Source organism: Salvelinus fontinalis, unplaced genomic scaffold (assembly GCF_029448725.1).
Source record: "Salvelinus fontinalis isolate EN_2023a unplaced genomic scaffold, ASM2944872v1 scaffold_0255, whole genome shotgun sequence".
Classification (NCBI taxonomy): Eukaryota; Metazoa; Chordata; class Actinopteri; order Salmoniformes; family Salmonidae; genus Salvelinus; species Salvelinus fontinalis.
Window position 1 is genome coordinate 151,453 of NW_026600464.1, and position 27,383 is coordinate 178,835.

A 27,383-nucleotide genomic window follows, 5' to 3' on the forward strand; every position below is an offset into this window, starting at 1 on the left:
GACCTGAAAATAGCTGTGTAGCAATGCTCCCCATCCAACCTGACAGGTCGAGAGGTTCTGCAGAGAAGAATGGGAGAAACTCCTCAAATACAAGTGTGCCAAGCTTGTAGCGTCATTCCCAAGAAGACTTGAGGCTGTAATCGCTGCCAAAGGTGCTTCAACAAAGTACTGAGTAAAGGGTCTGAATACTTACGTAAATGTAATATTACAATTTTTATTTATTTTTGCAAACATTTCTAAAAACCTGTTTTTGCTTTGTCATTCTGGGGTATTGTGATGAGGGTAAAAAAAACAATTGTATCCATTTTAGAATAAGACAGTGTTGGGTTCTGAATGTATGAAATATACTTATTCATGTCACTGAGGGAGAGAGAGGAACGTGTAACGTTTACATCCTGTCCGGGTATATCATTGTTTGCCATCAGGGATCCTATGGGACGAAACAAGACACCGTCTGTTACGAGTCTATATGACAGCCGTGAGTTGGGGAGGAGTTGGCACTTTGGGGCAGAGGTCAGGTTAGATTCAGTGAGGAAGAACAGCTATCACTAAGGTTCTGTCTAGTGACAGAGATGCATAGGAGAAAGGGTCAAATATCAGTGCTTGTGTGAATATATATTTTTGTCTTCTGAAGCTGTATTGACCCAGTGGGTTGAATAAAATTGGTTTGAGCTTTGCTAAGCATCCAGGAGTTTTAATATGTTCATTTAGAACCTAAGAGATGCAACATAACAACATGTGGAAAAAGTCAAGCGGTCTGAATACTTTCCGAATGCACTGTATATATATATATATATATATATATATATATATATATATATTCTTTTTTTTAATCTATTTTCTTTTGTTCTTCTGAGGGCTGGTTCTGTGTTGAATATATATTTATTGAATATATTTTGTTTTGTTCCTCTGAGGGCTGGTTCTGTGTTGAATATATATATATGTATATATATTGAATCCATTTTGTTTTGTTCCTCTGAGGGCTGGTTCTGTGTATAGCTTCCAGTGGGTTGTTTTGGCAGGAAGGAGAGAGTTTTGCTTCGATTTCCTGGCAGCAGTGTTGACTGCAATGGGAATTATTCCTTTCACACTACTATTTTACCATATTTGCTCATTATTTTATATTTTACTTTCCCTCCCTGAATGCAAAAATATTTAGGGGGCTGTAAATATCAAATCAAATTGTATTAGTCACATGCGTCGAATACAACAAGTGTAGAGCATACAGTGAAATGCTTACTTACGAGCCCCTAAACAACAATGTCGTTCAAATAAGAATAAGAAATAAAAGTAACAAGTGATTAAAGAGCAACAGCAAAATAACATTCGGAGGGTCGGAGGGTATAGCGGGATTTATTATAAGCTTCCGGGTTAACTTCCCCTGAACAAGGCAGTTAACCCACTGTTCCTAGGCCATCATTGAAAGTAAGAATTTGTTCTTAACTGACCTGCTTAGTTAAATAAAGGTAAAAAAAAAAGAGTCCCTCTCCTTGAAAGCCGCAGTACTAGCCTTTAGCTCAGTGCGGATGTTGCCTGTAAGCCATGGCTTCTGTTTGGGGTTTGTACGTACGGTCATTGTGGGGGCGACGTCATCAATGCACTTATTGATGAAGCCAATGACTGATGTGGTGTACCAATGCCATCGGAGAAATCCCGGAAAATATTCCAGTCTTTGCCAGCAAAACAGTCCTGTAGTTTAGCATCTGCTTCATCTGATCACTTTTTTATTGATCGAGTCACTGGTGCTTCCTGCTTTAATTTTAGCTTGTAAGCAGGAATCAGGAGGATAGAATTATGGTCAGATTTACCAAATGGAGGGCGAGGGAGAGCTTTGTATGCATATCTGTGTGTGGAGTAAATGTGGTCCAGAGTTATTTTCCCTCTGGTTGCACATTTAACATGCTGATAGAAATTTGGTAAGACCGATTTAAGTTTCCCTGCATTAAAGTCCACGGCCACTAGGAGCGGGGGGATTAAAGTCCCCGGCCACTCTGTGTGAGCGTTTTCCTGTTTGCTTATGGTGGAATACAGCTCATTGAGCTCATTATGTAGACCGCTATGAAAAATACAGATGAAAACTCTCCAGGTAGATAGTGTGGTCTACAGCTTATCATGCGATACTCTACCTCAGACAAGCAAAACCTCGACACTTTGCCATCTATCGTAACGATCTTGTCCTATAAACAACCTCTGAATAGTAAAGAAACACTCTTGAAAAGGAAAACATTTGAAAAGTGATGAAGGTCCTAAGAGTTCAGGGATAAGTATTCCTTCCTACACAATTACCTTTAATCTATATTCTGAAAGGTCTCTCTCACTTCTCTTTCTCTCTCTCTCTCTCTCTCTCTCACTTCTCTCTCTCTCTCTCTCTCACTTCTCTTTCTCTCTCTCTCTCACTTCTCTTTCTCTCTCTCTCTCTCTCTCTCTCTCTCTCTCTCTCTCTCTCTCTCTCTCTCTCTCTCTCTCTCTCTCTCTCTCTCTCTCTCTCTCTCTCTCTCTCTCTCTCTCTCTCTCTCTCTCTCTCTCTCTCTCTCTCTCTCTCTCTCTCTCTCTATCAAAAGGAAGCATTTAAAGGCTTCAGAATGGATAACAGCATCAGTAGATAAACATTCTGTTAACTCAGGGGGGGCATTTACAATCATGCAAGGGTGAAGAGGATATATGTTCAGCACAGAACACACAAGCCATTGCTTCTCCACTTGCATCCCTCTAATTATGTGTTGGCTCTAATGGCGTCGCCCGCTCTGTGTGAGCAGCAGCTCTTCTTTTGTTGGGTAATGATGAAACCATAACAACAAGCTGTACCACCTCCAGTGTTTGAAAATGGTGGCGTTAAAAGCACGCTCCGCTCTGCTGGCGGTGTTCGTCTTTTAAATATTTATTTATTTTACTTATAAGATACATTTTTTATTTGCATTTTGGGATTATAATGAAAATGTCTCCCTTTTTTCTTTTAGTTTTTTTTTTGTTGCAATGACTATTACCAAAGGCTTCCCCCTTTGCTCATTGATTGGTGCAATGTGCTTGTTGATGATTATGTTGAGATATCAATGTAGTCACTTCCCTCTCCAGGTCACGGCCATTTACTTTATGAACCTCCACCCTCATCCCACTGTGAGCTAACCCACTCCCAGCCTACCAACACCCCCATCCCACTGTGAGCTAACCCACTCCCAGCCTACCTCCACCCCCATCCCACTGTGAGCTAACCCACTCCCAGCCTACCAACACCCCCATCCCACTGTGAGCTAACCCACTCCCAGCCTACCAACACCCCCATCCCACTGTGAGCTAACCCACTCCCAGCCTACCTCCACGCCCATCCCACTGTGAGCTAACCCACTCCCAGCCTACCAACACCCCCATCCCACTGTGAGCTAACCCACTCCCAGCCTACCAACACCCCCATCCCACTGTGAGCTAACCCACTCCCAGCCTACCAACACCCCCATCCCACTGTGAGCTAACCCACTCCCAGCCTACCAACACCCCCATCCCACTGTGAGCTAACCCACTCCCAGCCTACCTCCACGCCCATCCCACTGTGAGCTAACCCACTCCCAGCCTACCAACACCCCCATCCCACTGTGAGCTAACCCACTCCCAGCCTACCTCCACGCCCATCCCACTGTGAGCTAACCCACTCCCAGCCTACCTCCACCCCCATCCCACTGTGAGCTAACCCACTCCCAGCCTACCAACACCCCCATCCCACTGTGAGCTAACCCACTCCCAGCCTACCTCCACCCCCATCCCACTGTGAGCTAACCCACTCCCAGCCTACCAACACCCCCATCCCACTGTGAGCTAACCCACTCCCAGCCTACCTCCACGCCCATCCCACTGTGAGCTAACCCACTCCCAGCCTACCAACACCCCCATCCCACTGTGAGCTAACCCACTCCCAGCCTACCAACACCCCCATCCCACTGTGAGCTAACCCACTCGCAGCCTACCAACACCCCCATCCCACTGTGAGCTAACCCACTCCCAGCCTACCAACACACCCAGCTCCTGTTGAAGTCCACAAACCTCTAACTATGGCATATTGTAGCTCTAGCAAGACACTGTGAGAAGCATGTGGTCCTCTTCGACTGGTAGTTTGTCACACGCACGCACGCACACACACACACACACACACACACACACACACACACACACACACACACACACACACACAACCGTTCCCCAGGGCTAAGAGACAGGAGGCTGAGTGATTTAGGGCTGGGGGTCCGCTGGCCACCACAGCTTGGTAAAACACCTACCTGGTTTGTCATCCTGCTGTTATCAACATGTATTTCATCTGTGGTGTATCATCAGTACATGCCTGGCTGCATGAGACTACTGGTTGAAGCTACTGTGTGTGTGTGTGTGTGTGTGTGTGTGTGTGTGTGTGTGTGTGTGTGTGTGTGTGTGTGTGTGTGTGTGTGTGTGTGTGTGTGTGTGTGTGTGTGTGTGTGTGTGTGTGTGTGTGTGTGTGACAATAAACCAGCGTGTGATCTGACTGTTAACAGGAAGCCCCTTATGTGATGTACAAGAAACACCAGATGAATCTGGAGGGGAATGACAGATATGAAGGCTACTGTGTCGATTTAGCGGCCGAAATTGCAAAACATGTGGGGATAAGATACAAACTGTCAGTAGTAGCAGACGGGAAGTACGGTGCGCGGGATCCAGACACCAAGACGTGGAACGGGATGGTGGGGGAACTGGTCTATGGGGTGAGTGGAGTCATCTCTAAGTCTCTCACTGATGTTCATTGTTACATCACCGAAGAATGGGTCCCAAATAGCACTTCATTCCCTATATAGTGCACTATTTTTGACCAGGATCATTAGGGCTCTATATAGTGCACTATTTTTGACCAGGATCCATAGGGCTCTATATAGTGCACTACTTTTGACCAGGATCCATAGGGCTCTATATAGTGCACTATTTTTGACCAGGATCCATAGGGCTCTATATAGTGCACTATTTTTGACCAGGATCCATAGGGCTCTATATAGTGCACTACTTTTGACCAGGATCCATAGGGCTCTATATAGTGCACTATTTTTGACCAGGATCCATAGGGCTCTATATAGTGCACTACTTTTGACCAGGATCCATAGGGCTCTATATAGTGCACTACTTTTGACCAGGATCCATAGGGCTCTATATAGTGCACTATTTTTGACCAGGATCCATAGGGCTCTATATAGTGCACTACTTTTGACCAGGATCCATAGGGCTGTATATAGTACACTATTTTTGACCAGGATCCATAGGGCTCTATATAGTGCACTACTTTTGACCAGGATCCATAGGGCTCTATATAGTGCACTACTTTGACCAGGATCCATAGGGCTCTATATAGTGCACTACTTTTGACCAGGATCCATAGGGCTCTATATAGTACACTATTTTTGACCAGGATCCATAGGGCTCTATATAGTGCACTACTTTTGACCAGGATCCATAGGGCTCTATATAGTGCACTACTTTGACCAGGATCCATAGGGCTCTATATAGTGCACTACTTTTGACCAGGATCCATAGGGCTCTATATAGTGCACTACTTTTGACCAGGATCCATAGGGCTCTATATAGTGCACTACTTTTGACCAGGATCCATAGGGCTCTATATAGTGCACTATTTTTGACCAGGATCCATAGGGCTCTATATAGTGCACTACTTTTGACCAGGATCCATAGGGCTCTATATAGTGCACTATTTTTGACCAGGATCCATAGGGCTCTATATAGTGCACTACTTTTGACCAGGATCCATAGGGCTCTATATAGTGCACTACTTTTGACAAGGATCCATAGGGCTCTATATAGTGCACTATTTTTGACCAGGATCCATAGGGCTCTATATAGTGCACTACTTATGACCAGGATCCATAGGGCTCTATATAGTACACTATTTTTGACCAGGATCCATAGGGCTCTATATAGTGCACTACTTTTGACCAGGATCCATAGGGCTCTATATAGTGCACTACTTTGACCAGGATCCATAGGGCTCTATATAGTGCACTACTTTTGACCAGGATCCATAGGGCTCTATATAGTGCACTACTTTTGACCAGGATCCATAGGGCTCTATATAGTGCACTACTTTTGACCAGGATCCATAGGGCTCTATATAGTGCACTACTTTTGACCAGGATCCATAGGGCTCTATATAGTGCACTACTTTTGACCAGGATCCATAGGGCTCTATATAGTGCACTACTTTTGACCAGGATCCATAGGGCTCTATATAGTGCACTACGTTTGACCAGGATCCATAGGGCTCTATATAGTGCACTACTTTTGACCAGGATCCATAGGGCTCTATATAGTGCACTATATAGGGAATAGAGTTCCATTTGGGACGTATCATTTGTTTAAACATTCACTACCAGCAGTTTGAAAGAGAAAAGGTATATATTAATAATGTGATTGTGTAACAATGTTTATAGTCTGCCTCCTATTTTACATTTACGTCATTTAGCAGACGCTCTTATCCAGAGAGACTTACAGTAGTGAGTGCATACATTTTAATACATTCTTCGTACTGGTCCCCACGTGGGACTCGAACCCAGAACCCTGACGCCATGCTCTACCAACTGACGTGTCTTAAATGGAGGGGCGTATATTAAATGGATGATTGAGGAGCAGGGGAGAGGGCCGTCTATTGGATGATAGAGGAGCAGGGGAGAGGGCCGTCTATTGGATGATAGAGGAGCAGGGGAGAGGGCCGTCTATTGGATGATAGAGGAGCAGGGGAGAGGGCCGTCTATTGGATGATAGAGGAGCAGGGGAGAGGGCCGTCTATTGGATGATAGAGGAGCAGGGGAGAGGGCCGTCTATTAAATGGATGATAGGGGAGCAGGGGAGAGGGCCGTCTATTAAATGGATGAGAGGGGAGCAGGGGAGAGGGCCGTCTATTAAATGGATGATAGGGGAGCAGGGGAGAGGGCCGTCTATTAAATGGATGATAGAGGAGCAGGGGAGAAGGCCGTCTATTGGATGATAGAGGAGCAGGGGAGAGGGCCGTCTATTGGATGATAGAGGAGCAGGGGAGAGGGCCGTCTATTAAATGGATGAGAGAGGAGCAGGGGAGAGGGCCGTCTATTAAATGGATGATTGAGGAGCAGGGGAGAGGGCCGTCTATTAAATGGATGAGAGAGGAGCAGGGGAGAGGGCCCTCTATTAAATGGATGAGAGAGGAGCAGGGGAGAGGGCCGTCTATTAAATAGATGATAGAGGAGCAGGGGAGAGGGCCTTCTATTAAATAGATGATAGAGGAGCAGGGGAGAGGGCCGTCTATTGGATGATAGAGGAGCAGGGGAGAGGGCCGTCTATTAAATAGATGAGAGAGGAGCAGGGGAGAGGGCCTTCTATTAAATGGATGAGAGAGGAGCAGGGGAGAGGGCCGTCTATTAAATGGATGATAGAGGAGCAGGGGAGAGGGCCGTCTATTAAATAGATGAAAGAGGAGCAGGGGAGAGGGCCGTCTATTGGATGATAGAGGAGCAGGGGAGAGGGCCATCTATTGGATGATAGAGGAGCAGGGGAGAGGGCCGTCTATTAAATGGATGAGAGAGGAGCAGGGGAGAGGGCCGTCTATTAAATAGATGATAGAGGAGCAGGGGAGAGGGCCGTCTTAAATAGATGAGAGAGGATCTGTGATTATGTCCATCACCATCCACCGTGTCAATGTGGTTATTTATGTCCATCACCATCCACCGTGTCAATGTGGTTATTTATGTCCATCACCATCCACCGTGTCAATGTGGTTATTTATGTCCATCACCATCCACCGTGTCAATGTGGTTATTTATGTCCATCACCATCCACCGTGTCAATGTGGTTATTTATGTCCATCACCATCCACCGTGTCAATGTGGTTATTTATGTCCATCACCATCCATCGTGTCAATGTGGTTATTTATGTCCATCACCATCCATCGTGTCAATGTGGTTATTTATGTCCATCACCATTCATCGTGTCAATGTGGTTATTTATGTCCATCACCATCCACCGTGTCAATGTGGTTATTTATGTCCATCACCATCCACCGTGTCAATGTGGTTACACGTGGGCAGTCAGGCCAAGCAGGTCTAATGATTGTGTAAAGGCTGGGTGACCTTCTGTCCAGGAAATGGATGTGATCTTAGCTGTCATTTAAAGGTTAGCCCTTAAGCCCTGAAACTCTTTCTCTATGGCTGAGTGTTCTCTTCTCTATTGATTGGCCGTTACCACGGACACCGTTAGACTTAAGTGGTTATATTATAGCACTGCTGCCTAGGCTACGATCACCGTGTCCACAGGGTACAGAAACATCACAATGACGCCTTCATTTGGGTTTATCGTTGTATTTCCCCACCGTTTGGACTTGCACGAAACGTTCTCTCCTCGTGTTGCTTTATCACGTTTTTCTTCGTCTACTCATTTATTTGTAGAAACACAGTCCTTTAGGCCACAATACAAAGACATGTACTTCACGAATCGCTGCCTGGGAACAAAAGCTGCTGTTTGATGAATTGCGTCGTATGCTACACTCAAGCTGCAGCAGTAACTTGTGTCTTAATTCATTACAGATTCATTCTCTTCTTCTGCTGTTTTTTTAACAAAGTAAGAAAGCCCATCGTTTTGATAGTGCCATCACCACTTTTAAGGATGTGTTTTGGTAACAAGCCATGATGGGGAGGAGAGAAAGAAAGAAAGAAAGAACGACAGAATGAAAGAAAGAGAAGAAAGAAAGAAAGAAAGAACGACCGAATGAAAGAAAGAAAGAATGACAGAATGAAAGAAAGAGAAAGAAAGAAAGAACGACCGAATGAAAGAAAGAAAGAGAACGACAGAAAGAAAGAAAGAAAGAGAGAAATAAAGAACGACTGAATGAAAGAAAGATAGAAAGAAAGAACGACAGAATGAAAGAAAGATAGAAAGAAAGAACGACAGAATGAAAGAAAGAACGACAGAATGAAAGAAAGAGAAGAAAGAGATGAAAGGGAGCTTGGAAGATAAAAATAATGTAGATGACAAAAGTCTTGTCTGGTCTCTTCCGGGCATGGAGGCGCTCTGAATGGGATGGGAGGAAGGGAGGAATGCTGAAGTGGAGGGGTTTCTTCACACAGGATTGGGTTACTGTGTTTCTCCCACAATAACCACTTGAAAGGCTGTAATTTAAATCAGAGCTGTTTTATGCTGTTAGACACATCTACATAACAGTTACACTGGTGTATATATTTACTGTTGTTCTACAGAAAGATGATCAGCAACTATTATTCATCTGTCCTGAAATGCCTTGGCTACATCCCAAATGGCACCCTATTCCCTACCTGTGCACCACTTTGGACAGGGCCCATAGGGAATAGGCTACCATTTGGGACACAGGACAAATGCTTGTTTTGGGGGATATATCCCCTGCCTGCGTTACAAATAAATAACTTATTCCCTTTAATTAACTATGTATATGCAAATTATGTTAGGATTTGTTAGGATTTGACACTAACGGTGAGTTTCATGAGCTGAAGATAAACGTAAAAGGTTTTCTGTAATATACGTTTTTATTCGTACACCTGCAAAGTTTCCAGCCTGTTCTTAGCATCCCTCCTGGTTAGAGCCCATCAGTCTCCCACAGTCTGAAAGCTTTAAACTAACTAGACAGTGGTAGCCACTGCACCATGGGGTGCTACATATTTCACATCTGACTCATACACCCATTTATGTGTTGCTAGTTATGCCCAATCTGTGTCTAGAAATCTTTTTGGGAAAGGTGAACATGAAATGTTTGAAAATCTTTTTGCTTTTTTTCCTCCCTCTCTTCACTGATTGTGGAAATATTTGTTGAGACTCTGTAGAACTCAATGTAGTACACATTCTACACATTCTTCATATTTCTTTGATGTTGTTGTTGTGTTGACTAAAAGCATCCTGAGGCACAGACTGTTCAAGCTTTTCCTCTTCATGATGTTTTGTTTTGTCCGCTTTGAGAATATAAAGCAGAACCGTAGGCCAATATTTGAAGAAACTCTTGAAAACTGTCCATAAGTTATATAAGGAGCTTCATTTAACAAACTTATTTTCATTTCATTCTACCTCAGGTCATAGGTTAGTCTAAATCCAGCAAAAGTGATACATAATATCTAGATAAAAAAACATATCTCAGCTGTAACCAAACTAACCCACTCTACGTGTCCCTGTTTCCAGAGAGCAGATATAGCTGTGGCACCTCTCACCATAACCCTGGTTCGTGAGGAGGTGATCGACTTCTCCAAGCCCTTCATGTCTCTGGGCATCTCCATTATGATCAAGAAACCCCAGAAGTCTAAACCCGGGGTGTTCTCCTTCCTGGACCCGCTGGCCTATGAGATCTGGATGTGTATCGTGTTCGCCTACATCGGTGTGAGTGTGGTCCTGTTCCTGGTCAGCCGTTTCAGCCCTTATGAGTGGAACCTGGATGAACAGGATGAGACCAAAGACCCCCAGACACCTCCAGATCCTCCCAACGACTTTGGCATCTTCAACTCTCTGTGGTTCTCTCTGGGAGCCTTCATGCAACAAGGATGTGAGATATCACCCAGGTAGGAAACGATCTGATCTAGAAATGAAACGGGCACCGTAGGTCTGACCTAAAAATACAATACACTACCAGCTCTCACAGTCTCACATCATAATTAAACATTCATCCATGTTTCTCAAACGTCAAATTTCAAAGTTCTTCCAAATGTCAATTACTTTCCCCTGGATTCGAACATGCAATCTTTTGAATCAGATGCTTACACCCATCTGCCATCCCCGTCCACAACACCGTAGCAAAACCGGAACCTACTTGAGGGTAACACCGCTCACTGTTGCCCCCTAGTGTCCGGTTTCTACTTCATCTCCCGATGTTCTCAGACATGGATGGACGTCCAATAGTGACTTGTATCACGGTTGACCTGGATGGAAATGCCATGGTGTTGATCTGATGTAAAAATACCATGGGGTGGATCTAATGTCAAAATACCATGAGGTGGATCTAATGTAAAAATACCATGGGGTGGATCTAATGTAAAAATACCATGGGGTGGATCTAATGTAAAAATACCATGGGGTGGATCTAATGTCAAAATACCATGGGGTGGATCTAATGTAAAAATACCATGGGGTGGATCTGATGTAAAAATACCATGGGGTGGATCTAATGTAAAAATACCATGGGGTGGATCTAATGTAAAAATACCATGGGGTGGATCTGATGTAAAAACACCATGGGGTGGATCTAATGTCAAAATACCATATGTAGATTGGAATCGTGTGCTTCTTCTCTTCAATAGAATACAATAGGCTACTTGCCGGTGCTCCAAAATAGATCCTATATAGCTGTAAAATATCTCCAATATAGCTCCAATATACCTGTAAAATATATGTAAAATAGCTCCAATATAGCTGTAATAAAGCTCTAATATAGTTTTTTCTATAGCTCTAAAATAGCTGCAAAATAGGTCCAATATAGCTGTAAAATAGCTCCAACATAGCTCTAAAATAGCTGTAAAATATAGCTCCAATATAGCTGTAATATAGCTCCAATATAGCTGTAATATAGCTCCAATATAGCTGTAATATAGCTCTAATATAGCTGTAATATAGCTCCACTATAGCTGTAATATAGCTCCACTATAGCTGTAAAATAGCTCCAACATAGCTCTAAAATAGCTCTAAAATAGCTCCAACATAGCTCTAAAATAGCTGTAAAGTAGCTCCAATATAGCTCCAACATAGCTCTAATATAGCTCTAAAATAGCTGTAAAATATAGCTCCTATATGGCTGTAATATAGCTCTAACATAGCTGTAAAATGTAGCTCTAAAATAGCTCCACTATAGCTGTAATATAGCTCCACTATAGCTGTAATATAGCTCCAATATAGCTGTAATATAGCTGTAATATAGCTGTAAAATATCTCTAAAATATAGCTCTAAAATAGCTGTAAAATATAGCTCCAAAATTGCTCTAAAATAGCTCTAATTTAGCTCCAATATAGCTCCAATATAGCTGTAAAATATATCTCCAATATAGCTCTAAAAAAGCTCTAATTTAGCTTCAATTTAGCTCCAATATAGTTCTAATATAGTTCCAATATAGCTCTAATATAGCTGTAAAATATAGCTCCAATATAACTCTAATATAGCTCTAATATAGCTGTAATATAGCTGTAAAATGTAGCTCCAATATGGCTGTAATATAGCTCCAACATAGCTCTAATATAGTTTCAATATAACTCTAATATTTTTCTTTTTCCTTTATTTAACTAGGCAAGTCAGTTAAGAACAAATTCTTATTTTCAATGACGGCCGAGGAACAGTGGGTTAATTTCCTTGTTCGGGGGCAGAACGACAGATTTGTACCTTGTCAGTTTGGGGATTTGATCTTGTAACTTTTCGGTTACTAGTCCAACGCTCTAACCACTAGGCTACGCTGCCGCCCCAGTGTAGCCTATATAGCTCCAATGTAGCAAAAATTTAGCTGTAATATAGCTCCAATATAGCTCTAATATATATATATCTGTAATATACCTCCAATATAGCTCTAATATATATATATATCTGTAATATAGCTCCAATATAGCTCTAATATATATATATATCTGTAATATAGCTCCAATATAGCTCCAATATGTTAAGATCAGTGTGGGAGTAGAGTCCGAGGGGAGGGGGGGGGGGTCAAGGGGATGTGTGTTGGGGGAGGAGGGGTGACTGGGAGTAGAGTCCGAGGGGGGTTCAAGGGTGTGTGTGTTGGGGGAGGGGGGGAGGTGACTGGGAGTAGAGTCCGGGGGGGGGGGGGGTCAAGGGTGTGTGTGTGCTGGGGGAGGAGGGGTGACTGGGAGTAGAGTCCGAGGGGTGTTCAAGGGTGTGTGTTTTGGGGGATGGGAATATACTATTAGAATATACTGACTCAGCTTTAGGTTTTTCTAGCTAGGCTAACCAAGGTACAGACGATGTTCCAGTGAGCTGAGTCTGTAGCTTTAGATGCAATGGTGCATCACCTGTAGTGTATTTACTGTCATTATCTCCTACTATATGGAATGGACAGACACCAGCTGGGTTTACAAGCTCTGGTAATGGCACCTCTCTCTAATGTGTCGCTAATGCTCCCTCTCTACCTCCCTCTCCCTCTATTTCCTTCCCTCTCTATTTCCCTCTCCCTCTGTTTCCTTGCCCCTCTCTCTGTTTCATCCTACCTCCTCTCCCTCTGTTTCCTCCTCCGGTCTCTCTCTCTCTCTTTCTCTCTCCCTCTCTCTCTGTTTCGTCCTACCCCCTCTCCCCTCTCTCTCTCTCCCCCTCTCCCTCTCTGTTTCCTACTCCCCTCTCCCTCCCTCTCTCTTTGTTTCATCCTACCCCCTCTCTCTCTCTCTCTCTCTCTCTCTCTCTCTCTCTCTCTCTCTCTCTCTCTCTCCCTCTCTCTCTCTCTCTCATCCCCTCCCCCCTATCTCTCTCTGTCTCTGTATCTCTATCTCTCAGGTCCCTATCAGGGAGAATAGTAGGGGGCGTGTGGTGGTTTTTCACTCTCATCATCATCTCGTCCTATACGGCCAACCTGGCTGCTTTCCTCACAGTGGAGAGGATGGTCTCCCCCATAGAGAGTGCTGAGGACCTGGCTAAACAGACTGAGATCGCCTACGGAACTCTAGATGCTGGTTCCACCAAGGAGTTCTTTAGGGTGAGTAACGGAACACCGGAATGCTGTTGCTAACAACTGGTCCATCAGCTAGTTGGTAACCGGGTTGATCATCTAGGTCAACTAGTCATTCAGGGGCCAATCCTATCATCCACTTAAAGTCAAATTTTTACTTATTCTCCCATTGACATCAATGCATGACTTAAGTGAAAGTTAGGATTTGACCTTCAGCAATTACTGCTGGTAACTCGGTACAACTGACTGGTCGGCTAGTTTTAGTACAAATGGTCAATCGGCAAGTACTGTGAGATAAAAAACATTGTAAAAAGCTTTTGTTTTGGTCTGATATCATGTGAGTTGATATTGCTATTATCGCTTAGCGTCACCTCAGACATCAAGTCCCTGAAAAGCCTTCAGTACAGCCATTAACACTGTATCTCTGACAAAAGCCTCCCTGTATCTCCATCCAAACCTCAGAACAGCTCATCAGAACTGTGAGAAGCAGAGGAGCGCATAAAGTTCTTCCTGAAACGCTGTGACGTCACTTGAACGGTGAATTTACGCAGCGGCGATTCGGTTCTGCTGGCCTTGTCCAACCTTGAGACAGTTAGTCTGGTCAGCCGAAAGTCTGATTGCTAACGACGTACACACACACACACACACACACACACACACACACACACACACACACACACACACACACACACACACACACACACACACACACACACACACACACACACACACACACACACACACACACACACACTCTCTCTCTCTCTCTCTCTCTCTGAGGTGATGAAACAGAGGCCTAATCAGAGAGTCCACATCAGCCCTACAGTAACGCAGAGGGGTCAGTTCACCAAACCTAATTAGCTGGCTGTGGCTGCATGGTAAATTGGAGCTGATGAATAATGGGTCTCCAGGCCAAACAGAGAAGAGGAGATGGAAGGAAGCCATATGTCCGCTGGCAGAGAGGGACCGACGAGCCAATTAAGTTATAACTTATTAACCAAATTCTCATCTGAGAGTTCATCCATCCCCTTATCAGCGTACATACAATACAACACAGCACGTTGTGCCAGAGTGGAGGAGCTAGATTACAATGTACTGTAACACATCACTGTGATACTGGAATATATAGCTAGGGCAAACAGTGAAGAGAACGAGTGGGTACTAGAGCAAGTCAATTGAAACAGTATGGACATCTTGCAAGAAGTGGCCACTACATTGCGCCAGTGTGGAGGAGTTAGGTTAGAACAGGTGCCATCTAGAACCTAAAAGGTTTTTTGGTTCCAGGTAGAGCCATTTTAGATTCCATGTAGAGCTGTTTCTACAGAGGGTTCTACCTGGAACCCAAAATGATTCTACCTGGAACCAAAAAGGCTTCTACCTGGAACCAAAAAGGCTTCTCCTATGGGGAAATCCGAAGAACCCTTCTGGAAGCCTTTTACCTAACAGTGTACTGTATCACATTGTTGTATGATGTAGTCTAAGAGCTCCAGTACTGTTTAGACAATGAAGAGGCAGACAGAGACAGAGTGGGTCTACTAAAGCCTTATATCTTATTATGAGAAGTGGAAATTAGCAAATGTGTATGTAACGTGTAGGTCAAAAATACCCACACAGCATCATGCCGCCACCACCACGCTTCACCATTGGGGTGCCAGGTTACCGCCAGGTTTACACCAGGTTACCGCCAGGTTTCCGCCAGGTTACCGCCAGGTTACCGCCAGGTTTCCGCCAGGTTACCGCCAGGTTTACACCAGCTTTACACCAGGTTACCGCCAGGTTTCCGCCAGGTTACCGCCAGGTTTACACCAGGTTACCGCCAGGTTACCGCCAGGTTACCGCCAGGTTTACACCAGGTTACCGCCAGGTTTCCGCCAGGTTACCGCCAGGTTTACACCAGGTTACCGCCAGGTTTCCGCCAGGTTACCGCCAGGTTTACGCCAGGTTACCGCCAGGTTTACACCAGGTTACCGCCAGGTTTACGCCAGGTTACCGCCAGGTTTACACCAGGTTACCGCCAGGTTTACACCAGGTTACCGCCAGGTTTACACCAGGTTTTCGCCAGGTTACTGCCAGGTTTACACCAGGTTTACACCAGGTTACCGCCAGGTTTACACCAGGTTACCGCCAGGTTTAGACCAGGTTTCCACCAGGTTACCGCCAGGTTTACACCAGGTTACCGCCAGGTTTACACCAGGTTTCCGCCAGGTTACCGCCAGGTTTACACCAGGTTACCGCCAGGTTACCGCCAGGTTTCCGCCAGGTTTCCGCCAGGTTTACACCAGGTTACCGCCAGGTTTACACCAGGTTTCCACCAGGTTACCGCCAGGTTTACACCAGGTTACCGCCAGGTTTACACCAGGTTACCGCCAGGTTTACACCAGGTTACCGCCAGGTTTACACCAGGTTTCCGCCAGGTTACCGCCAGGTTTACACCAGGTTACCGCCAGGTTTACGCCAGGTTACCGCCAGGTTTCCGCCAGGTTTACACCAGGTTTCCACCAGGTTTCCGCCAGGTTTCCACCAGGTTTCCACCAGGTTTCCGCCAGGTTTCCACCAGGTTTCCGCCAGGTTTCCGCTTGGCATTCTAGTGGATGGGACGCTTCTTTGTAAAAAAAAATATAATAATAAAAACATTCGCTTTTTGGACTTAATTTAAGGTTAGAGTTAGACAGGTTAACGGTCTATTTCATCCATCCCAGTCACCTCCCCCCCTCCCCCAACACACACACCCTCGAACCCCCCTCTGACTCTACTCCCAGTCACCCCTCCCCCAACACACACCCTCGACCCCCCCCCTCGGACTCTACTCCCAGTCACCCCCCTCCCCCAACACACACACCCTCGACTCCCCCCTCGGACTCTACTCCAAGTCACCCCCCTCCCCCAACACACACACACCCTCGATCCCCCCCCCCCCCGGACTCTACTCCCAGTCACCCCCCTCCCCCAACACACACACCCTCGACCCCCCCCCCTCGGACTCTACTCCCAGTCACCTCCCTCCCCCAACACATTCACCCTCGACCCCCCCCTCGGACTCTACTCCCAGTCACCCCCCTCCCCCAACACACACACCCTCGACCCCCCCCCCCCTCGGACTCTACTCCCAGTCACCTCCCTCCCCCAACACATACACCCTCGACCCCCCCCTCGGACTCTACACCCTCGACCCCCCCCTCGGACTCTACTCCCAGTCACCCCCCTCCCCCAACACACACACCCTCGACCCCCCCCCCCCCCCCCCCCCCCTCGGACTCTACTCCCACACTGATCTTAACATACCACATGAACAGCTTCTGTTTGATAAGCAGCACACTGGACACAGCCAGGGACTAACATAGAGAAGGAATACTGTAGAAGAGTGTGTGTTTACTGATAGACACACACACAATTACTGAGGCCTGGTTGGGGAGTCCCAGACAGATTTCACCTATTCCATATAATGAGTGTCCTAGTTCCAGCCGGAGCCTTCAGAGTACACATGACGTGTGTATCGTTGTTCCACAGGACTTTAATTAAAACTTGGAGAGAGACTGACAAGGGGAAAAACACTGATTAATGGGCTCAAGTTGTGTGTGTGCCAATGTGTGTGTGCATAAGTGTGCGCGCGTGTGTGCGTTCGTGTGTGCGTGGACACGTTTTCACTCCCACTTGTATGCATCCAAAGTTCTCTCCCAGATATTGTTTGGTGATGATACAAGTGTGTTTTAGTGTCACAGAGATCTCAACGATCTTATTAATGTTAATGATGAACTGTGTAATATCACAAAGTGGTTTAAAATCAACAAAATGTCACTGAATCTTAAAAACATTTCTTTTAATTATCTAGTCCAAAGAGCAGAGAATTCAATCCAGACTATTTATCCAGAGTACATATCCAGACTATACATCCAGACTCTATCGGTGTCACGTTCCTGACCTTATTTCCTTTGTTTAGTTGGTCAGGACGTGAGCTGGGTGGGCATTCTATGTTATGTGTTTCTATGTTGGGTTCATTGCATTAGCCTGATATGGTTCTCAATCAGGGGCAGGTGTTACGTTTCCTCTGATTGAGAACCATATTAAGGTAGGCTGTTCTCACTGTTTGTTTGTGGGTGATTGTTGCTGTGTCTGTGTTTGTTTCACCACGCGGTACTGTTTCGTTTCGTTCGTTTTTTCGCTTGTTCCTAGCTGTTCGTGCGTTCATGTTTTATGTTCTCAAGTTCAGGTCTGTTCACGTCGTTTTGTTATTTTGTATTTTGTCAGTGTTCTGTTTTGTTGGATATCATTAAAATTCGACATCATGAACATTCACCACACTGCGCCTTGCTCCTCCTCTCTTCCACCTAAAGACAAGCGTTACAATCGGGTCCATATGGATACTATTCCTGTTGATTAATCCTGCACAACACACTTCCTTGGTATTTTAATTGATGATGAATTGTCATGGAAACCACACAAAGACAATAACCTCTGAGATCGCCGGGGATACATGCGATGTCTTCTATACAGAAGCACTGCTCTTAGTCTCTGTCACACAATGATCTTCCCATTCATCAGAAACGGTCAAATTACATGGGCCGGCACACAACATACTACACTACTGTCAGTCTGTCGTCTGCAGAAACACTCTGTACAATAACACTATCTGCCGCTTTTAGAATCAATTCAGCATCACTTTTCAAACTATTAGTTCTGCTGAATATTTATCAAATGATTTATCTTCATGTTGCTCAAAACGACTCTTTAAAATAATTAATGACCCTCTTTCGTCAAAAACTATTTCACCGTCACATATGAATTCCACAACTACTCAACAAGAAACAGACAACAGCTACATCAACCCCATGCAAACAGAGGCTCTGTGATATGGATCTCACTCCCGTCAGATCTTGCCAAGCTATCCCCATCGTCGTTTTAAAAAATGGTTTAAGAGGCAGCTACTGTCCATCACAGCTGTACATCCCTAGTAGACTTTCTGCTGGGATTTTATGTTATTTTACCCATTTTGCGTTTATTTTATCTTTTGTTTGTGTGATAATTTTTTTAAACTTCACATACATATTGTTGTCATTCTATAACTGTGTAGAACATGTATTTATATTTGTGCTAATAAACTAAATTATGCAGCAAGGATGGAGAGCGCTACAAAATAAATTGAAATTGACAGAGAATGATGTGCAAAACATGAGGGGTACTATTTGTGTTCAGCATTACAAGTTCCTCTCTCTCTCTAGCAAACTAGATTCACTGTACATGTAGTCCTGCAGACAGTTTATGTATTTTGAAAATAATTACCCACTTAGAAAATAATTTCCAAAATGTGTAGAGTTAGTATATCCAAAAAGCCCTGATGGCTCCTCCTCTCACCAAGTGGGACAGCTGGCAAGGGAGAGTGGGAGAGACAGGACTGTGGGGCCCAGTGGATGGCTGCAGGGTTCTGGGCTGTTGGCCCCTAATCTCTCCTCTTTCCTGTCTCTTGCTCTTCTTCAGACTAACCTGTCATCTCTCCTCTCTCCTGTCTCTTGCTCTTCTTCAGACTAACCTGTCATCTATCCTCTTTCCTGTCTCTTCCTCTTCTTCAGACTAACCTGCCATCTCTCCTCTCCTGTCTCTGTCTCTTCTTCAGACTAACCTGTCATCTCTCCTCTTTCCTGTCTCTTCCTCTTCTTCAGACTAACCTGTCATCTCTCCTCTCTCCTGTCTCTGTCTCTTCTCCAGACTAACCTGTCATCTCTCTTCTCTCTTGGCTGTGCCTCTTCTCCAGCATCTCCACTTCAGTCTTTATAGCCTCCAGCAAGTCTGTCTGTTCCATATGTCCAGAAGCCCCTACCCACTCCTGGCTCTGCCTCTTCCCCTGACTAGCCTACCCAGTCTAGGCACTCCCTCTCCAGCCTCTCCTCTTCAGTGTGCCTACCCTCCAGCAAGTCTGTCTGTTCTATCTGCACCTGGAGCCTCAGTGAGACAGATGGCTGCTGGCTTCATGTTGTACTCCTTCAACAATAATAACTGGCACTGCTTAGCTAAATATTTTGCTGCCATATTTGTTCTGCAGCTCATTGAATGGTTGTATGTTGGGGCAATAACGCTGAAGTCCATAAAATGAATAGAGCAAGGCGGGTATGTATAGTTAATGAATCCCTGAGGCTAAATGAATAGAGCTCGGCGGGTATGTAAAGTTAATGAATGACTGAGGCTAAATGAATAGAGCTCGGCGGGTTTGTATAGTTAATGAATCCCTGAGGCTAAATGAATAGAGCTCGGCGGGTATGTATAGTTAATGAATCCCTGAGGCTAAATGAATAGAGCTCGGCGGGTATGTATAGTTAATGAATCTCTTAGGCTAAATGAATAGAGCTCGGTGGGTATGTATAGTTAATGAATCCCTGAGGCTAAATTAATAGAGCTCGGCGGGAATGTAAAGTTAATGAATCCCTGAGGCTAAATGAATAGAGCTCGGCGGGTATGTATAGTTAATGAATCCCTGAGGCTAAATGAATAGAGCTCGGCGGGTATGTATAGTTAATGAATCCCTGAGGCTAAATGAATAGAGCTCGGCGGGTATGTATAGTTAATGAATCCCTGAGGATAAATGAATAGTGCTCGGTGGGTATAATGAATCCCTGAGGCTAAATGAATAGAGCTCGGCGGGTATGTATAGTTAATGAATCCCTGAGGCTAAATGAATAGAGCTAGGCAGGTATGTATAGTTAATGAATCCCTCAGGCTAAATGAATAGAGCTCGGCGGGTATGTATAGTTAATGAATCCCTGAGGATAAATGAATAGTGCTCGGCGGGTATGTATAATTAATGAACCCCTGAGGATAAATGTAATGTAATACAGCAGCAAACAAAACAACCATAGACATGGAATCATTGACATTATATCACACCTTTATTGATTATTAGAGTGATGAGGAGGACTAATGTCTGTATTGCGTTACCTGGGAAGATTAACATCATGAAAGTCTGTGTCTGAAAATTTACCCTAACCCCCATGTAGTGCACTACTTTTGGCCAAGGCCCATAGGGTTAAAAGTTGTGTACAACATAGGGAATAGGGTGCCATTTGTCATATATACAAGTCAACCGTACACAGCCCTGTCCTTTATCACAGAACAATATAGGAATACTAACTGCTCAATGTATTTAAAAAATAATCACTTAACCTTTATTTAACTATGCAAGTCAGTTAATATCAAATTCTTATTTACAATGACGACCTACACCTGCCAAACCCAGACGACGCTGGGCCAATTGTGCGCCGCCAAATGGGAATACCAATCACGGCCGGTTGTGATAGAGCCTGGAATCGAACCAGGGTGTCTGTAGTGACGCCTCTAGCACTGAGATGCAGTGCTTTGAACCGCTGCGCCACTCGGGAGCCCACTGAGTGTAGCAAAGGAGAGAACTGTAACTCTCAGCAGCTTATACGTTATCTAAAGCCTCAACACAATAGTAATATACACAGAAAGAGAGAAGAACACTCCCGAGAGCATTATCTAAAACCTTGAGTAGACCTCATGATCTAGGCTATTGCCAGTTTAGTCTGAACTCTAAATGGTAACCGACAACAGCTAGAGTGCAGTCACCAATGCACTTTACCTCTATAAGCGTGAAAAATCATTTTCACATCTCAGCTACTGCAGTGCAGGCACTATGACCATGCATTATATTATAAAACACGATGTGATATGAAGGGATTTATTTTCACACATCAAATCAAATTGTATTGGTCATATACACATGGTTAGCAGATGTTATTGTGAGTGTAGCGGAATGCTTGTGCTTCTAGTTCCGACAGTGTAGCAATGTCTAACAAGTAATCTAACAATTCCCCAACTACTACCTGATACACACAAATCTAAGTAAAGGAATGGAATATGAATATACGAATAGAGCTCATAATACATATGGTTGGGTGTCCAATCGAAAACACAACTTTTGACTAATCGGTCTAAGAAAACCAATGGTCCAAACCTCTTGCCTCTATCATAACCCGTTCAAAAGTTATTGCTGTTTTTATCACAGTGGCTAAATCAATGGAGACCAGAGGAAAAAGTGTTACAAAAATTTATTGGGAAAATTGCATCCCAAAAGCAATGTATGAAGTAACCCATGTCCTATAGTTCCTCAATTTAGTTGTACATTTAATCCAGACCATTTGTCTAAATCATGAAAAGCAGTTACATGCATTATTTGTATTAACTAGGCAAGTTAGTTAAGAACAAATTCTTATATTAGGAACAGTGGGTTAACAGAACGACAGATTTTTTGACCTTGTCAGCTCGGGGATTCGATCTTGCAACCTTTCGGTTACTAGTCCAATGCTCTAGCCACTAGTGCCGCCCCACCCACGGTAAGGGAGACTACGTTTACAGAGCCTTCGGAAAGTATTCCATTGACTTTTTCCACATGTTGTTGTGTTACAGTCTGAATTTAAAATGGATTCAATTAAGATGTTGTGTCACTGGCCTCTACACACAGTACCCCACAGTACCCCACAGTACCCCCCTGTTTGCAATAAGGCATGAAAGTAAAACTACAAAAACAATTGGCAAAGAAAATAACTTTTTTTCCTGAATACAAAGTGTTATGTTTGGGGCAAATCCAACACATCACTGAGTGGCACAGGCCAAATCCTAAAGGAAAACCTGGTTCAGTCTGCTTTCCAACAGACACTGGGAGACAAATTCATATTTCAGTAGGAAAATAACCTAGAACACAAGGAAAAATATACACTGGAGTTGCTCACCAAGACAACATTGAATGTCCCTGAGTGGCCTAGTTACAGTTTTGAATTAAATTGGCTTGAAAATCTATGGCAAGACTTGAAAATGTCTGTCTAGCAATGATCACCAACCAACTTGACCGAGCTTGATGTAAATGAGATAGTGCTGTATTTTATTTTCAACACATTTGCAAAGATGCCTAAAAACATGTTTTAACACTTTGTCATTTTAGGGTATTGTGTGTAGATGGGTGAGAGAAAAAATCCATTTCATCCATTTTGAATTCAGGCTGTAACACAATATGTGGAATAATTCAAAGGGTTGTGAATACTTTCTGAAGACACTGTATGTCCTCAATGAAATACTACCACGACTACTGTAGCCCTCTATAACACCAGCTAGACTGGATGCTGTTCCAGAAGTAACGCTAGCTGACAGCTCACCACTGACATCTTTCTTCTAGAATCCGGAAGACATGAAACAATAGATATCAATTTTGAGACATTTAAAAATATATATATATATATTCGCTTTTCAAATTAATGCGAAATTCTTGGCCCGCAAGCTTTATATTTTCAAATCCTTTTACATTTAATTCATTTTGTCCCGCTAACAACTTTGAAGACAACGACCACAACATGTAAAATCCTCAACAGTTGTGGCGAGAAAGCCGCAGTGCTTGGATGTATTTTGAATCTAGTGTGATTGATGTTAGAGAAAGACTCCACTATAGAGTGCATTTTCTAACATAAGGAAGTGTAATTTCATCACCAAAGCGCGTTTTCACCCAGGCTGGGCAGTGGCCAGAACCTTAGTGAGGATGTTGAGGACAGGGGGAAGAGAGAGAGAGAGGACAGACAGGAGAAAGAGAGGAACGAGGTGTCCTGAACCAGAAAGAGAGACTCTAAAGCAAAGACCTACACAAGGTTGGACTGTAGCCCACTGCTCATCAATGAACACCAGTCCCCCAGCTCTTGTCAGTGTGTGTTTGGGTATGGCGCTGGGTAAGGGAAGGGGAAGCTCTTACAACAGAGATTAGAGGCTTGTTGCATATTGGGAGAGCCTGACAGAAGCAATGCCAGGCTTGGTGTGAGATAGAGATAACCTCCAAGGAAGACGGGCTCTCAGAGGGTCCTTTCTAACTTCAGACAGACAGAGAGACAGCGAGAGAGAGAGAGAGAGAGAGAGAGAGAGTGAGCTATTGGATTCCTACACTGAACATCCCAATTGGTATTCTGGACCTTGAGTGGTGAACTTCAGTGACAAAGTAAAGCTTCCTAGACTCCCAAATTCCATTGCTGCATACTGGAGATATACAGGTAGACTTACCTAACACTATTGAATAATGAAATATATACAGGTAGTCTTGGCTAACACTATTGACTAATGAAAGAATGACACAAATTCCCTGAAAGGAATTGAAAGTATGATGCAGGTAGGAGAACTAAGTGTTCACTCTGTGGGTGACGTTTTAAATAGAACTAAGTGTTCACTCTGTGGGTAGAGGTTTAAATAGAACTAAGTGTTCACTCTGTGGGTAGAGTTTTAAATAGAACTAAGTGTTCACTCTGTGGGTAGAGTTTTAAATAGAACTAAGTGTTCACTCTGTGGGTAGAGTTTTAAATAGAACTAAGTGTTCACTGTGTGGGTGACGTTTTAAATAGAACTAAGTGTTCACTGTGTGGGTAGAGTTTTAAATAGAACTAAGTGTTCACTCTGTGGGTAGAGTTTTAAATAGAACTAAGTGTTCACTGTGTGGGTGACGTTTTAAATAGAACTAAGTGTTCACTGTGTAGGTAGAGTTTTAAATAAAACTAAGTGTTCACTCTGTGGGTAGAGTTTTAAATAGAACTAAGTGTTCACTCTGTGGGTAGAGTTTTAAATAGAACTAAGTGTTCACTCTGTGGGTAGAGTTTTAAGTAGAACTAAGTGTTCACTGTGTGGGTAGAGTTTTCAATAGAACTACGTGTTCACTCTGTGGGTAGAGTTTTAAATAGAACTAAGTGTTCACTGTGTGGGTAGAGTTTTCAATAGAACTACGTGTTCACTCTGTGGGTAGAGTTTTAAGTAGAACTAAGTGTTCACTCTGTGGGTAGAGTTTTCAATAGAACTACGTGTTCACTCTGTGGGTAGAGTTTTAAGTAGAACTAAGTGTTCACTCTGTGGGTAGAGTTTTAAGTAGAACTAAGTGTTCACTCTGTGGGTAGAGTTTTAAATAGAACTAAGTGTTCACTGTGTAGGTAGAGTTTTAAATAGAACTACGTGTTCACTGTGTAGGTAGAGTTTTAAATAGAACTACGTGTTCACTGTGGAGGTAGAGTTTTAAATAGAACTACATTAAGTTTTCACTATGTGGGTCGAGTCCATGATGAAAGCAACAATGCCAGAGAATAAAATACAACCAGTTCAAAGGCCAGTGACAGAGAATGTGCATCCCAAATGTTACCCTTTTCACTATATAGTGCACTACTTGTCACCAGGTCCTGTGGGCCTATATAGGGAATAGGGTGCTATTTAAAGATGTACCCGTGGAAACGCTGTCTAACCTTGAATCGATACAGATTAAGTGACTGTTTAGAATGAAGAGGGCCATTTATTTTGACTGCACTTTAATCAAATGTTCTCTCCTATGTGTTTTTTAATGGCTACTTCAGTTCGGTTTTTAAACAACAACCAACATTCAGCTTGAAAATTGACTTTTTCTGTGGCAAAGCTTCAAAGGATATTTTTTGCAAATGATCCACACACACACACACACACACACACACACACACACACACACACACACACACACACACACACACACACACACACACACACACACACACACACACACACACACACACACACATCACCTTAGTTGTGTTCTTTTCATTGCATCAGTCCTCAGTTGTATGCGGCCTAACAGGCCGTAGAGAGAGACAGGCCAGCCCACAAGGCAAGGAGGAATAGTGAGTGAGTGAGTGAGTGAGTGAGTGAGTGAGTGAGTGAGTGAGTGAGTGAGTGAGTGAGTGAGTGGGGGGGGGGTGTGTAAGTGTCTGACTAATCTTGCTGCAAGCAGAAGCTTGACCAACCTACATTTCTGAGCACTGCAGATAGCTTTTCCTCATCCCTCCTTCCACCCATCCCTAACTCCCTCCATCCGTTCCTACCTCCCTCCAACCCTCCATCCATCCCTTACTCCATGCATCCCTCCACACATCCCCTTTTCCCTCTATCCCGCCACACATCCCTTCCTCCCTCCAACCCTCCATCCATCCCTTACTCCATCCATCCCTTCACCCCTAATCCTTCCATCATCCCTCCCTCCCTTCAACCCTCCATCATCCCTTCCTACATCCATCCCTCCATCCATCCCTTCACCCCTAATCCTTCCATCATCCCTCCCTCCCTTCAACCCTCCATCCATCCCTTCATCCCTAATCCCTCCATCCATCCCTTCATCCCTAATCCCTCCATCATCCTTTCGTCCCTCCAACCCTCCATCCATCCCTTCCTACATCCATCCCGTCCTCCCTCCTTTCATTCATCCACAATCCCTTCCTCCCTCCAACCCTCCATCCATCCCTTCCTCTCTCCATCAATCCCTTACTCCCTCCACACAACCCTTCTCCCTCCATCCCTCAATTGAAGTCATTGTATCCTCATCCCAGAGGCTACGTCAGATCAACAAGGTGAATGTTACTGGATATAGCTATGTCTGTAGTGAGATGGAGATATGTCTGTAGAGAGATAATGGAGATATGTTTGTAGAGAGAGAGGGAGAGGTTGTTGTCCTGGAACCACACTGCCAGGTCTCTTCATCGTTGTCTGTAATCAGGCCTACCACTGTTGTGTCATCAGCGAACTTAATGATGGTGTTGGAGTCATGATTGGTCATGCAGTTGTGAGTGAACAGGGAATACAGGAGGGGACTAAGCACGCACCCCTGAGGGACCCCAGTGTTGAGGATCAGCATGACATATGTGTTGTTGCTTACCCTTACCACCTGGGGGCGGCACATCAGGAAGTCTAGGATCCAGTTGTAGAGGGAGGTGTTTAGTCTCAGGGTCCTTAGCTTAGTGATAAGCTTTGAGGGCACTATGGTGTTGAACGCTGAGTTGTAGTCAATGAACAGAATTCATTGACTTTTGTCCAGGTGTTCCTTTTGTCCAGGTAGGAAAGGGCAGTGTGGAGTGCGATTTAGATTGTGTCATCGGTGGATCTGTTGGGGCAGGATGCGATTTGGAGTGGGTCTAGAGCAGGGGTGTCAAAGTCAAATGGACGGAGGGCCAAATAAAAAATTTAGCTACAAGCCGAGGGCCGGACTGTTCGAATGTTCATTGAAAAATGTTTAAATGACGCATATAGTCTAGTGAACCTAATTGAACCTACTGAAAACCTAACAAATATATTCCAATATGATCAGATAAATAAAGCAATATTTTCTTATGGCTCTGTCAGTAATCTTTAATTTTCAACAGACACAAAAGACAAATTTCCTTTATATAAAAATCCCCATAACATGAACATTAAATGAAAGAAACCGGTATTCAAGGCACCATCAGTAGCCTATATTTTCTATTTTAGCAAAAGTGGGCTAAATTTACTTCAAAGAAAAAAACAATAATAGCAATTTTCTATCATCCACTCAACTGAAATATTTTTAAAATATAATTGGATTGAAATACAATAAAATAAAGTGCAAAAATCTATTAATCAAAAACAACACTTTGTTTAAGGAGAAGTAACATGCAGTGAAAACAAATATTAAACTTTAACTTCTAAACTTGAACTGAGTAAAAACTCTAAATATGTGATTGCACAGTAATGTTCACTTGTTTGAGGTTGAGGGTGATACTTGGTGGTGTCCCATCTTTTCCACAAGTTCATCAATGTTCGGGGTAAGGCTCTGAGCTGAGGAAATCCTCAGAATTGAGTGGAGGTGTTCAGCAGTAAGTCGACTTCTGTGTGATGTTTTGTTCAGGTTCATCAAAGAAAACAGTTGTTCACACAGGTATGTGCTGCCAAACATAGAC

The 27,383-nt window shown here is 43.9% G+C and overlaps 1 protein-coding gene across 1 annotated transcript in view; it reads left to right on the top strand.

The window, feature by feature from the left end:
• Positions 1 to 27,383, top strand: part of LOC129844935 (glutamate receptor 3-like) — a gene marked incomplete at its 5' end in the record, with an annotated part of 192,983 nt that overhangs the window by 139,564 nt on the left and 26,036 nt on the right. The window contains 3 exons of the mRNA XM_055913100.1: positions 4,515 to 4,721; positions 10,190 to 10,563; positions 13,482 to 13,680. Of these exons, the coding sequence (XP_055769075.1) occupies positions 4,515 to 4,721; positions 10,190 to 10,563; positions 13,482 to 13,680 (780 nt within the window). The remainder of the gene's footprint in view (positions 1 to 4,514; positions 4,722 to 10,189; positions 10,564 to 13,481; positions 13,681 to 27,383) is intronic.